Source organism: Cenococcum geophilum (genome assembly GCF_001692895.1).
Source record: "Cenococcum geophilum 1.58 unplaced genomic scaffold K441scaffold_9, whole genome shotgun sequence".
Lineage (NCBI taxonomy): Eukaryota > Fungi > Ascomycota > Dothideomycetes > Gloniales > Gloniaceae > Cenococcum > Cenococcum geophilum.
In genome coordinates, this window is record NW_027137567.1 from 3,122,097 (window position 1) to 3,135,001 (window position 12,905).

Genomic DNA, 12,905 nt, shown 5'->3' on the forward strand with positions numbered 1-12,905 from the left:
ATTAGGCGACTAAACTCCATATATTAAGCCTCGCTACGGTAATAGCAAGATTAGCTATAGTAGTATTATCCTTAACCCTAATTAATAAACCAGGTAAGTTGCTCCTATCTATAGCTAATATCCTAAATATCTTCCTCCCTAGCGTCCCAAATAAAGAGATACTTAAGGTATTTTAGGGTACTTTTTTACCTAATAACCTTTTTCGCCTCCGGATACACCAGCTCTAGTTTAAGCCTTAGAATAATATCCTTATTATTAACAGCGTCCTTTCTATAAGACCGAAAGAAGAGATAATAAAGGACTACCTATCTATTAAAGTATGGGTAGAGGGCTTCCTTAACTATATAATAATTTTAATCGTTATATATAAGAATCTTTTAGTAGATCTTATTCCCTAAATACTTACCTTCTATAATTAAGTTATCTAGCTATTTACCACCTACTAAATTACTCCCTTAATAACTATAGCCTTAGAGCACTACTCTATAGTTATTTAAAAGAACTAGTTAGAGCTAGCTAACTAAAAGATCTCTAGTAACTTTCTAGATATCTATTACAATCCTAGTACTTATAAATCCGCATCTATTTTAAAACGCGCGTAAGTAAGTATTAATATCTTAAGGACCTATTATAGCTTTAATAGAGGGAAGTATAACCTAGGCAAGGATTACAAGTTCCTATATACCTATAATAAGTATAGTAGCCCACATACTATAAGGAATTGTAAGTAGTAATTACTAAAAGAAAGTGTTAATAAGGAAAAGGAAGAGGAGGAAGAGGATTTTATTAAGCTATACCTANACTCNACNNAAACNNTNCTCTACCCTTATANTANNGGTAGGCTAAATACTATACTATTATTTCCAGTCTTCCTACCCTCCTCTCCTCTATAGGACTCTCCCTCCCCCTTAATTATTTAAGCGTGGGGGCGTTATCTATCCCTATACCCCGGCAACCTCTAACACAATATTATTAATATCTTAAAGTTTAGATACCAGATTAGGGTAGACCTAGAAATTAAGCTCCTCTTCTAAAAGAACTAAGCCTTAATAGCTATAAATACGGTCCTAATCTTAGAGAAGATTAGCGCCGATCTAAATATAGGCAGAATTATAATAGCAACGTCTCCTATTATATCCTTACCGCTAGGTTTAGTACCTAAAGCGGATAAGGGATGGCGTCGTATTTATAACTTATCCTTACTATCTAGCTAATCTATTAATAACTTAATCCCTATAGCATTCGCTATACTATAATATTTAATAGTTAATTAGGTTCTCTAACACGTTATATATATAGGCCGTAGTTATATAATTATTAAGAGGGACATTAAGGACGCCTTTTAAAACATCCCACTTTTTATTAAAGCTTAACGCCTTATAGGGTTCTTCTAGAAGGGTATAGTATATTTTAAACGTTGCCTTTTATTTAGCCTTTAAACTACACCCTTTTTATTTAATCTTTTTGCGGAGGGATTTTACTAGATACTTATCTAACATATCCTAAACGCCGCCTTAAAGCACTATCTAGATAATTTTATCTTTATACTCTTTAACGCTTCTATTCTCCCTTAATTACTTAGTATATATAACTAATTAAGTAATAAATTAGGCATTCTATAAAACAAATTAAAGAATATTAAAGGCACTACGGCTAAAGTCCTAGGTTATATTATAGATACTCTAAAGTCTAAGCTGCGTTTTTCTCCTTTAAAACAGGCCACTATAATTAAGGAGATTAATAAAGCGTTAAGTGGTAGATCCCTAACGCTAGTTTAGAGTTAAAAACTAGCTAGTAGACTTACTTAGAGCGCCCGGGTAATTAGGCTTAGGCGTTTATATAACCGCTCTATTTAGGAGTTTATCTCCACTTTTATAAAGGTAGGTAGTTATTCTCGCTAACGGCTAACAGCTAAACTTTACCAAGACTTGTTATAGTAGAGGGATACTTTTACCCTTTTAAATGGTATCCTCTTCTTTAATAATACGGATTAAAAATAATTCTATCTCTTTTTAGACGTATTTAGGATTCTTAATTACGGGGCCTTCTTCTTCCTTAAGGATTCTTAAGGGACAATATAGCCGCCCTATTTAGTATCTCTACCCTAAGATAATTCTTTAAGCTGCTACCCTAATATAGAACACTACCTTACCCTAATTAATAAGCGGGAGGTCTAAGTAATTACAACCTTATTCCAGCTCTAGGCAACGCAGTAAAAGTATAGCTTAGTCTATATCTATATAGATAATACGGTAGCACTCTTAGGATTTTAGAATATAGTGGTAAAAGGACTAGGTAATTACCCACTCTATAAGATCCTTTAACTAGCCGCAGCCTATAATATTACGCTCTATATAGAGTGGGTTTCCTCTATAGAAAATAGGCTAGCTAATACTCTATCTTATTTTAATCGCAATAGGGTGTTATTATTATACCTATATTAGGATACTTCTAATTTACCGTTACTATATACTTCTTTATTATATTTAATCTAACGCCGAAATAGAAGACCTAGTCCCTCTTAAAAACCCCCTACCTAATTTCTAGATTAAAGTAAAAGCCCCCTTAGAATGCTTCGGCCAACTATTATAGTATAGCCTCTTTAATAGAATAAGAGATTTATACCGTCCTATAATTAAGAGTTAGGAGGGCTACTATAACCTTTATAGAGCGGTAAAGTACCTAGCGCCCCTCTACCACCTAGGAGAATAGATTACCTAACAGATTTTTAGTAATGCTAGTCCAGAAATAAGCCGTATTAAGCCTACTATAGTTAGAGCCTACGTCTCCATAATTTAATCCCACTATATTAACGCTAATTATAACACCTCTATCTTTAATAATTCTATTATTAAGAGGATCCTAGACGGTGCAATATCTATAAATCCCTCTACTACGGCTAAAAGATTACTAATTACCAAAGACATCCTTACCTAATTAGTCACCCCAAATGCCTAATCCGTTAAGAATTTTAACTTTAACACTACCGTCACCATGGCCTTTACGGGATTCCTTTATCTAGGCGAGATTACCTATACTAAGGCTTAGAAAGATAGCTATGCCTTCTCTACTATAAAATATACTAGAAACAATATAACGCTAGTAGAGGACTATATAATATTATATCTAAAGCGTAGTAAAACAGACGTTAATTACTAAGGAGTTTTAATTATAATTACCGCTTTAGGGCAACCTAAATGCGCAGTTTAAGCTATAAAACACCTATTTAAAAATAACCCCTAACCTAAAAACGCCCCTCTTTTTCGCTTTAAGAGATCGGCCTTTATAAGCTACGCAGTTAGGAATAAGCTAAAGTATAAAGTCGCCGCTCTTAGCCTCTACTCTAAACTCTATAACGGACACTTATTTTAAAAAGGTGCTACTTAATATATTTAAGACAACGGTTTTATAGACGGCCAAATATAGTAATTAGGCCAGTGGTCCTTACAAGCGTTCTAGCTTTACTATTTATTATCCCTAAAAGACCTATTCTAGCTAAGTATAAACTTTTAATATAGAACGCCAATACTATTCTTATTATTACTCGCCCTAGATATAATAGGCGAAGGTATTTAGGTATAACGGCGTGCAGGAGTGCCTATTTTAGCACTCTAATATATTAACTCGAATCTCTCCTTTCCCCCCCTTTTTTATTTTTATTTTTTCTTCCCCCTACTTTACCTTGTATAGTACGGGCGCTGCGCTTTTAGGTCTATAGGTATCACGTTTAGTTAAGGCAGGGCAATCCCCTATAAATAGCCTTATGAATATACCCATTCTTAATTAATGCCTTTAAGCCCGTACCTACTAATTAAATTAATTAATCCTCTTCTCCGTAAGCGTATAAATAATAGATAGATATATCTATATGGCTAAGCGAGCACTATAGCAGCACCCCTATATCTTAGCAACACTAATATTATTAATATTTATAAAATTAAGCCTTGCTTGCTTGCTTTCCCTCCCACCCGCACCTTTTTCTTTGGTTATATATTTTAGGCTTTATAAATAGATACTATAGCGATATGCTTGCGCACGGGTCTATAGGCATCACGTTTAGTTAAGGCAGGGCAATCCCCTATAAATGGCCTTGCGAATATACCCATTCTCAATTAATGCCTTTAAGCCCGTACCCACCAATCAGATTAATTAATCCTCTTCTCCGCAAGCGTGTGAATAATAAATAGGCTAAGTGGTAGAAGCTCGCGTTATCTATAATAACTACTAATCTTAGTTCTAAATAAGGATTATAATAAGGTAAAAGGACGTGCTTAATCTAGTAGTTATAGCTCTCTAAATTTGTTAAGATACTATATATTAATAATACTAGTACGCCGTTAATGGTATAGGCAGGTAGTATATTAACTCGCTGCTTACTATAATTGTTTAGTGTATATAGAACTAGTATAACTCCTACTAGTAACTAAGACGCCTTCTATATACTAGTCTTTAAATTAGCTCTAGATTTATCTATAAACACTAGCTACTCAGCGGTTGTTATGGAAGTGGGCATGAGCTGGAATATAATGTACTAAACGGGGTAGTAATTGAAGAAGGCTATGTACGCGTAACTATGCGTGGTTGATACAAAGACATTTGGATACAGAAACAGAACAGGTCAGGTTAACGTGGTCAAAGAAATAGGGGTGGTCGTGGGACGTGCGTAGGTGTCACGGGACGAACGTGCGCGGGTGACTCCCGTAACAGCGGTAAACTGTAAGATGTAGGCCTAGTATAAGTTGCAATCCTTTTGGCTTTGCTTAAGAGCAACTCTATAAGCCTAATATATATTTACCAGCTTCCTTACCAGCTTCCTACTCTAGCTAGTAACTCTTAACTTTGCACTAAGCGTCTGCCTGCTTATAATAATCTAGAATTAATTAGAGATAAACCACGTTATTTTATTAATATATATATTTAGGGCCTTATTTAATCGTTAGAGCAATGCGACGATCATCTTATTGCTTAGCAGGCGTCTTAACTTATATTTACACTCAAGCTTCGTCTTCCCGTGTAGCCTTAGGTTCCTTTAAATATACTTAATTAATCTAGGAGAGCAGTCGGCTTAACAAGCGTATTAACGTTTAGTTGCACTAGCTGTAAAAAGGATCTTAATAAAGGCGTGCTGCCAACTGCCTATATTTGGAGCCATATTAATAATAAGGAAGAAGCTTTGGAACACCACGATCTGGCATAGATATCATGATTTTGGTGGGTAAGGGGAAATGAGAATAGCTTCAAATTCGAGGTGGGCAAGATCCTTGGGGCCCCTGCAGCCACTACACCGCTTCCTGCTAGCTCTACATACTAATTTAGCTGCAGACGTAGCGAAATTAGGTGCGTGTGTTGCGCGCACACGGGGGGGAGAAACCGAAGCTCGTATAAGCTGTAACCCAGGTTGGATTTTGGGTGGTCTTGGCAGCCAAAAGTCGAGCCCCTATCTGGCTAGGTGGAGTCCTCGCGTCAGCCGCCAAAAGTAGAATAGACTGCGCGATTTTGGCAAGAATCGCCCACCTGGCAGGTGAACTGTGCCCAATTTGACAAGTACCTCCACTTCTGCGGGGGGTACTGTTCAACTACTGCCTGTCCGGCCAGGTCGATTGACTTGACCGTATTTTTAATAAATTTTAATCAAGTATCGCCATCACGTGACCTCAGAATACGAAGCCTTAAATATCAATAGCAGTATCCACAAGTCTTCTAGTGCTCCTAGCGTTAATCTAAATGCTTATAGATTGTGCAAAAAGCCTTCCTACGCCAGCAAATTGTTAACTCTCTGCGCGGCGAGGCAAGGACGGTGGAACTGCTATTTGGGCTTCCGCAGGCGATTAATAAGACGTTAACCTGGCTTGATCAAGAGCTGTTCGTTTTGCTCCTTAATAGGCTCGACCTGGCCACGATCCCGCCAAATGGACGTCCTTCACTAGGTGGATATACACCCCTACTTTGGCGCCTACTATTAGCGCTTAATATCGGGCGCACAGATGTCAAAAAGCTGACCTAGCGGATATCCACCTGGCCGATCTGACCTGGCCAAAAAAAGTTACCAAACAAGCCCTTAATCTATACCGAGCTGGAACAGGAAAAAATCCCGATCACATCCCGTGACACAAGCTTAATTCGCTTCCACTAGCTGGCCAACCTATCGAACCACCAATAGCCGATTTTCTAAGAGATGGGAAATACCTCCGGACGTACCGCTTCTTTGCGCTTTAGCCAGGACATCTCCACCAAAACAGGGGTCCAGCCTTTCAATTGCTATCGAAGTAGTCCTTGCAGAATTTATACGTTCCTAATTTAGTTACTGGATACTGCAACTTCTATTTCCACGATGTGCAAAGCATTACTTCAACCCACAATTTCGATACTTGGTCAAGACCCTCCGCGGATCCACCGGATCAACGCGAATTCGTTCCAGCAGAGTGCAGTTGTGACTGCCAATGGATGGCAATATGCTGCTTTATACACATCCAAGCATGGACAACAGGATTCAAACGCTTGTTATATAACCTTAGGTCGGCGGAAAGTACGCTCACTCGTACATTCGGTGATCAAATCTTCTGCATGGGAATTTATAAGCTTTGAAGATTACATACAGGCTGTAGACGATGGACACAACACAATTTCGTTGGGAGTTTGTACAGGGGATGGGACAATTCAGATATCTTTTGATCACCACTGTGACCGGTAGGCGCCTCGGGGTGGCGGAAATGTACAATGGTGTTAACTGCTGACATTACCGTTAGCTTAAATTTTCGGTCATCCATACCCGGAGCTGCTACCGAGCCACAGAAGCATGTATGGAGTACAGCTCTCTTTGGTAAGATAGAGCACACGCTACCTGGGCTGGAAGCCTCGGAGCTTATGGAGGAGGTGACTTATCCAAGATTCGTAAACATTGATGAGGATATGCTCTTATCCTACCGCATTGGACAGTAAATGGACCCCTACCCGACCTGGACCGACTTTTTGCACTGACCAAACGAAGAGCAGGATTAGGTTCGGACGTTCTCTACCGCTACTCCTCTGAAACACATACCTATAAATTCCTCGGTACGCACTTGACCGGGGTTGGTAACAGCCCCTATGTGAATGGCATTGATTATAAACTTGGCCGAGTCCATCTATCTTGGACGTATCGCCGGTTCATCGAGTATGAAGGGGTGTATGATAAGAGCTCAACGGCGTATAAAGCCCAAGCGGGTCCAAATGGGCCGGAGAATAATTACACTTTGTCATATATGTATAGTGATGATGGCGGCCAAAGTTGGTGCAACTCGATGGGGCAGACTATTTCTGAAGGTAAGGATTTGACTGTACTACCGACTGCAGAAGGTATCGTGGTATTTGATCTTCCGACGCAAAGTGGCATTTTGAATCAAGAGGCCCAAGCTGCAGACGCAATTGGTGGCTTCCATGTGTTGAATAGAGAGAATCTCAGCGGTAAGGAGGAGTGGATGATCTATACGCGGAGTCGATTAGGTGATGCTATTTGAAACCCCTTCTACAATCGTAGCTGACCTTTTTCTTAGGCTCATGGAAGAGGACTCCTATATTCGGTCTCCAACCTACAGAAGCTGGAGCTCGAGGAAGCATTTGCGCAGACATGGAGAGCAATCTTTACGCCATACTTCCAGGTAACACAGATTCGTCGTTGACCATCCTGAGAGCTCTCAAGTCTCAGAATCACGACCAATTTGAGATAGTTTGGAAGGGCGATGGCTTCGACGGAGAACCTTTGATTGACCATGTGAGGTTGGACGAAAGTAGCGTTTTGTCCGTGTTCACGCGGACAAGCAAGGACGAGAACGGGAATCGTAAGGTAGTAGTGCTGGATTTTGATCTCGGCCAGTGATGAAGCCGTGACTAGTCAAAGGCGGAAGATATACGCACGTGGGTCTAAAACAGGAATAGCTTCGAGTCATGTTTGGTGGATAGTTCTGAGGGTATGAGGCTCCACCAATCAGTGATGTGAAGGCGCTTTGCCCTGTTAACTCCCTCGCTGCGGTATCCCGTTAACCGTCAGCCCGAGTCATGTTTGCGGGGATGCTTCAGCCGCCTCTCTTCTCACTAATGCCTAAACCCAGGATTATCGAATTCTTTCCAGAAGCGAGCGAATATCCGACGATTTTCCTAACGCTAATTGCCGATCGCATGTCTTGGCGGTTAAGTGCATGGGAATTTGTTTAAGTAGGCAATTTCGCTAAAATTTATATTAACTGCAGGAACTGGAAAGGCAATGTTAATTGTAGCCGGTGATGCATGTTTCGCTGCTCATGTGCACTGCGGATAGCCACTCTTGAGCAAAAATACTTCAATCCATTCCATTAAGCAATGGCACTTATTCTCTTAAGCATTTTAATGCTCACAACCGGGACACTGGCTGGAACATCGACTTACGCTATTCCAACATCAGTGCCAACCAGCGCGGCAGTGCTTGACCCTGCGCCGGTAGGAATCTCGTACGTTTCAATCGGCTAACATCAGGGCTTCTGGAGTCGTGTAGATGTCTGATTTTGTACTGGATATCTTAGTTATGAGTTCTTCACGTTCCCTTCCTACCACACAAATGTTTCCGCCACGACACAGTGCGAACAAAATTTGAAGGATTTATCCGGATCATGGCCGCCAATCCGGATAGGAGGGACGACACAGTAAGTGCATATTTCCTACTTAACCAGAATTTGAAGAATAGAGGCCCTGAATGTAAATGTATGTATAGGGATCGTGCCGTTTACGACCCTTCGCTGTCAGCCTATGTATCATACTCGGTAGCGGCTTCTACAGACGCACCATCAATTTTGACTTTCGGTCCAAGTTTTATGACACTTGCAGGGCAGTATGCTGGAAGTGTTGTCTTGGGTGAGTTCGAAATTAAGAAGCCAGGGCGAAAGAAGCCTGAAGGAATATCTTGCTGATGACACGCTTTGCTTCGTTGCTAGGTCTTAACCGCGGCCACAACAATATTTCGAACACCGTCGCCGCAGCTAAGGTCGCTAAAGTCCAAATGCCAAATCTTCTTGCCATTGAGCTTGGAAATGAACCAGAGTGTAAGCGATCCTACGGTTTAGACCATTTTCAATGCTGACTTCGACGGGGAGACTACGCGAGCGCTGGTCAGCCTGTTGCTAGTGGCACTTGGAATGCGGCCACCGATGCAGCATCGCAGGCCAGCTGGCAGATATCGGTTGGGAAAGCATTGGGAAATACACCGATTATTGAAGCATGCAACTCCCTGTCGAACCCACCAACATGGGGTGCTGCTGAGCTGATTGCGGCTCAAAACTCGACGGCGCTTTCATATGTGAAGGACTTCTCGCACCACAATTACCCCGGCGGCACTGTGCAGTCTTTGATGAGCCACAGTAATGTTGCAAGTAACATGGCAACCTTCAGCTCTGACGTGGCGGCCGCTTTGAACATTGGAAGGCAGTACGTTTTTGGCGAGATAAACTCCGGTATGTATTCCGTAATATCGATATTCCCTTCGAAGAACAAAAAAGAAAGCCAGTTCTAATATTCCCCGCACAGCGGTTGGTGGCGGTGCATCCGGAGTGAGCCCTACCTTCGGTGCTGGTCTTTGGGTGGGTGACGTGTCCCTCAGAGCCGCCTCCGCGAGTATCAGTCGGCTCTACTTCCACCATGGAACTATCGGCGCTTGCCAGTACTGCTGGTGGGGCCGCTATGGTATGGGTGCTCCATATTATGGCGCTATTTTTGCGACAGCTGCCATGGCTGGAGGTGCACGTATCGCAGCAATTGATAGCGGAAGCGGTGCATATGCCGTCTATGCAATCTATTCGTCCGCTGGAAAGCCAATGAGAGTAGCCTTGTATAATTCAGATTATTATGCTGGAAGTGGGACCAGAGGAAGCCAGTCATTTGTGCTAACTGGGTTGACAAGTACCATTGTCACAGCTAAAAGGTTGACTGCAGCGAGCGCTCTCTCAAGGGTTGACCAAGGCTCGAGCCCAACTTGGGGAGGCCAGTCGTACGCAGGTGGGACGTGTGTGGCTACCGGCTCGGCCACATTGGAGACAACAACTGTATCCAGCGGCAAGGCAACATTTACTCTTGCGGCTTCAGAGGCATTATTAGTCTACCTTTGATATCTCGAAACCCAAGGGTGGCTGTCTCCACAGTGAAACTGAAATGAGAGGACAGAGAGTGGGTACACTCAAGCGTAAATATAACCTTTTTCAAAGCAGTTTTAGCTATATATCTCATTCCTTGTTCTGGCACGTGCAACTTTCTCAAGAATAACCCTCCTAAGTTTGTTGGTCAAAAAGATATGTAATAGCCTTACAGTAAGCACGAAAGATATGTACATCCGAAAGGTGATACGATGCGGGGTTGGCCGAATTTTGTCAAGGTCGAAGAGTTTCAGGGGATCGGTTGTAGAAAGGAGGGATGCTTACTTAGAGTATCTATCACGTGCGAAACCACTCACGCCACCCCAGCAGATTCCTGTTGGAAAACTTTAGGGGTTTGACGGAAACCACTTGGTAAGTTACATAAAACCGGACTACACAGAGTGCACAAAATTCAAGTATCAAGATTAATGGCAAGGTGGCCGAGTGGTTATGGCGTTACGTTTAGGTTGCATGATGCTATTACTTTCCGTAATTCGAAAGAGCGTGGGTTCGATCCCCACCCTTGTCAATGTGTTTTTGCTTGTTGGTAGGTTATCTTTCTCTTTGCTATTGCGTTCTCAGGGGTGGCTTCACACCTGGGAACGGTGGGGCAAAGGCAACTCGTGGTTGGGCAGAGGCCCACCCGAAGCTTATCTCCGAGTTTCTACCCTACTCTTAATCCTGCTCGAGCATGGAGAAGCGAGCATGGAGAAGCGAGCATGGAGAAGCGAGCTCAACCCTGGTTAAGTGATAAAACGAATCTTTGATCTACTCGATATCGTATACGATTCCTTCTTCGATATCTTCATCTTACATATCTGGATATTACTAGCAGGAAAGCTAGTGCATGGTCGGGGGTTCTGGAGTAAGGTGCTGGATCTCTCATCTCTTGGAGGCTTCTAACATAATCGACATTGGGCTTTTGTACTGGTACTATCTTTAGAACGATACTAAAGATTAATTACCGCACAGATATAATTGTGAACGCGTTCTGTGATACAGAAACGCGCCATATATGGGGCCGGATGTAACGAAATGACTTTTCTGGCTTAAGAATCTATGCAATGCGGTCATTACTATGCCTTTGGGTTCTACAAAATCTAAGATGTCTCATGGCAACCTAAGCGACAGTTATTGCGAGCAATGGTACATTTACACCCTTACCAAGGCACAACTCTCATTTCCTCTTCCACAAACTCCCACTGTGTTCCAGCTGGATATTTCCCTTCCTGATCCTCAATCAATCTAACCACTGCCCCAGTGCCATCCTTTGGGTCTTTTCCCAAATGAAAGGATGTAAGTGCCGTCTTCAGCAACCCTGGTGCAACGACGTAGTACTTGATGCGTCCTTCCTTTATTCCCTCGCCTTTAACCTCCTCTGCTGCGATACGGTCATTCTCTGCAGTCTGCATATGGGCCGTTAGCCCGTTCATGCCTACTTTGCTCGCTCCGTAGGGTGGGAGTCGGCCCATTTTCTTAGTTAGAGTATTGGCAATGCTGCCCAGACCCGAAGTAATGTTGATAACTTTCGGGTCGGGCGATTTGTGGAGGAGCGGGAGGAATGCGGTGGTTAGGATGGCAACGGAAGTGAGATTGGTGTTGAGCATAGTGTTGTAGGCCTGGCGGAGAGCAGGGAGGTCGTCTTCTGGCGCGCGGATAAGAATACCGGCGTTGTTTATGAGGACTGAAATCGTCAAACTTTGAATATATTAAAGGGGTATTACGGGAAGGTATATTGAAGAATGGGAGGTTATAGGGGACTAGCGACTTGGTAGTGCCACATACCATCAAGCCTTCCGTATTTCGACTCAACGAATTTGATAGCTGATGTTATATGCTCGTCATTGGTAACATCAAGTTGGAAAACTTCGATCTCTGCTTTAATTCCTTCACCTCTCAATTGGTTTAGTGCTTCATTGCCTGAGGCAACGTTTCGACATGCTAGTATGTATATTGGGGATGGGTCACGCAGGGCAGCGGCCTGGAGTATGGCCAACCCCAAGCCTTGATTTGCTCCTGTGCACAAGACAACTCTTGGAAAAGACATATTATACTTGAATCTCTCAATTTTAACTAACTTTGTAGAAAAAAAACGATGCGTAAGCAGCGAAGTTCAGAGCATGAAGTTATTTATACAAGCGCATCCAACGGAGATAAGGAGGACTTAAGGAACCAGGTCCCGCAATCACCGGTACTGAATGCTCATTTCGTGTCGCTTTACGGAGCTAATAATCAAGTCTCATTTGTCACCTCAGCTAGTTACGGCTAGACATTTCTAGCTGGAAGATTCCATAAGCTATGATCAGTTTGGAAACAAGTATTTTTCTCCAAGTCTTACCAGGGAAATGATAGAGAGCCATCATTACTGTTGACCTGAAAATAAGGTCTGAAAATGAGGACTCGTATGTTGATTGAGTGTGGCTCTAAGGCCTCTATATATACACCAGATAGGTGATAAATAGAATGACGACGTAGTCGTCATTCGGTAGTGGAAACAGGTAATTAGACATTCGATGAGACATATGATGGTAAATAGCGGGGTAATGAGACATAGGGTACTAGGTATCAAAAACAGTGATAAGTACGTCATTCTCCGTTCGACAATTACTCAGACAAAATAGGCAGCGGGTGGCATTTTTGCGCCCACGATAAATCACCGGGTTGTGTTGAACGGACGATCAAGGATGAGGACTCTGTTTATTGAGAAAGGTAGAGGGGTAGTAGACTAAGTCGGTGACCGAGTGGATGACTGGGTAACTGAGACAGTAGTAA

The 12,905-nt window shown here is 42.3% G+C and overlaps 5 protein-coding genes and 1 non-coding gene across 6 annotated transcripts; 4 read left to right on the forward strand and 2 right to left on the reverse strand.

Annotated features, from left to right (window-relative positions):
• The first annotated feature begins 6,094 nt into the window (after nucleotides 1–6,094).
• K441DRAFT_655741 (uncharacterized protein) lies at nucleotides 6,095–8,227 on the forward strand. Its single transcript, XM_067647909.1, has 4 exons — nucleotides 6,095–6,687; nucleotides 6,747–6,935; nucleotides 6,989–7,482; nucleotides 7,533–8,227. The coding sequence occupies exons 1-4, from the start codon at nucleotides 6,332–6,334 to the stop codon at nucleotides 7,853–7,855; spliced, it is 1,362 nt and encodes a 453-aa protein (XP_067507317.1). The 5' UTR covers nucleotides 6,095–6,331; the 3' UTR covers nucleotides 7,856–8,227.
• A 134-nt stretch (nucleotides 8,228–8,361) lies between these two features.
• On the forward strand, nucleotides 8,362–10,109 carry K441DRAFT_685447 (glycoside hydrolase family 79 protein; the record flags this gene model as incomplete). Its single annotated transcript, XM_067651885.1, has 6 exons — nucleotides 8,362–8,462; nucleotides 8,535–8,654; nucleotides 8,723–8,862; nucleotides 8,943–9,050; nucleotides 9,102–9,458; nucleotides 9,532–10,109. 6 exons carry the CDS (start codon nucleotides 8,362–8,364, stop codon nucleotides 10,107–10,109), a joined length of 1,404 nt encoding a protein of 467 aa, XP_067507318.1.
• Nucleotides 10,110–10,563: 454 nt separating this feature from the next.
• Nucleotides 10,564–10,662, forward strand: K441DRAFT_t10. The gene has a single exon. It is a non-coding gene; the product is annotated as a tRNA-Leu (tRNA).
• K441DRAFT_655746 (uncharacterized protein) lies at nucleotides 10,572–11,157 on the forward strand. The gene has a single exon (XM_067647910.1). The coding sequence runs from the start codon at nucleotides 10,584–10,586 to the stop codon at nucleotides 10,878–10,880; it is 297 nt and encodes a 98-aa protein (XP_067507319.1). The 5' UTR covers nucleotides 10,572–10,583; the 3' UTR covers nucleotides 10,881–11,157.
• Nucleotides 11,158–11,219: 62 nt separating this feature from the next.
• On the reverse strand, nucleotides 11,220–12,180 carry K441DRAFT_703954 (short chain dehydrogenase/reductase family protein; the record flags this gene model as incomplete). The annotated part of the gene is made up of 2 exons (XM_067653506.1): nucleotides 11,220–11,817; nucleotides 11,919–12,180. The coding sequence occupies 2 exons, from the start codon at nucleotides 12,178–12,180 to the stop codon at nucleotides 11,294–11,296; spliced, it is 786 nt and encodes a 261-aa protein (XP_067507320.1). The 3' UTR covers nucleotides 11,220–11,293.
• Nucleotides 12,181–12,448: 268 nt separating this feature from the next.
• K441DRAFT_371857 (uncharacterized protein) lies at nucleotides 12,449–12,862 on the reverse strand. The gene has a single exon (XM_067641456.1). The coding sequence runs from the start codon at nucleotides 12,721–12,723 to the stop codon at nucleotides 12,496–12,498; it is 228 nt and encodes a 75-aa protein (XP_067507321.1). The 5' UTR covers nucleotides 12,724–12,862; the 3' UTR covers nucleotides 12,449–12,495.
• Between the last annotated feature and the right edge of the window lie 43 nt (nucleotides 12,863–12,905).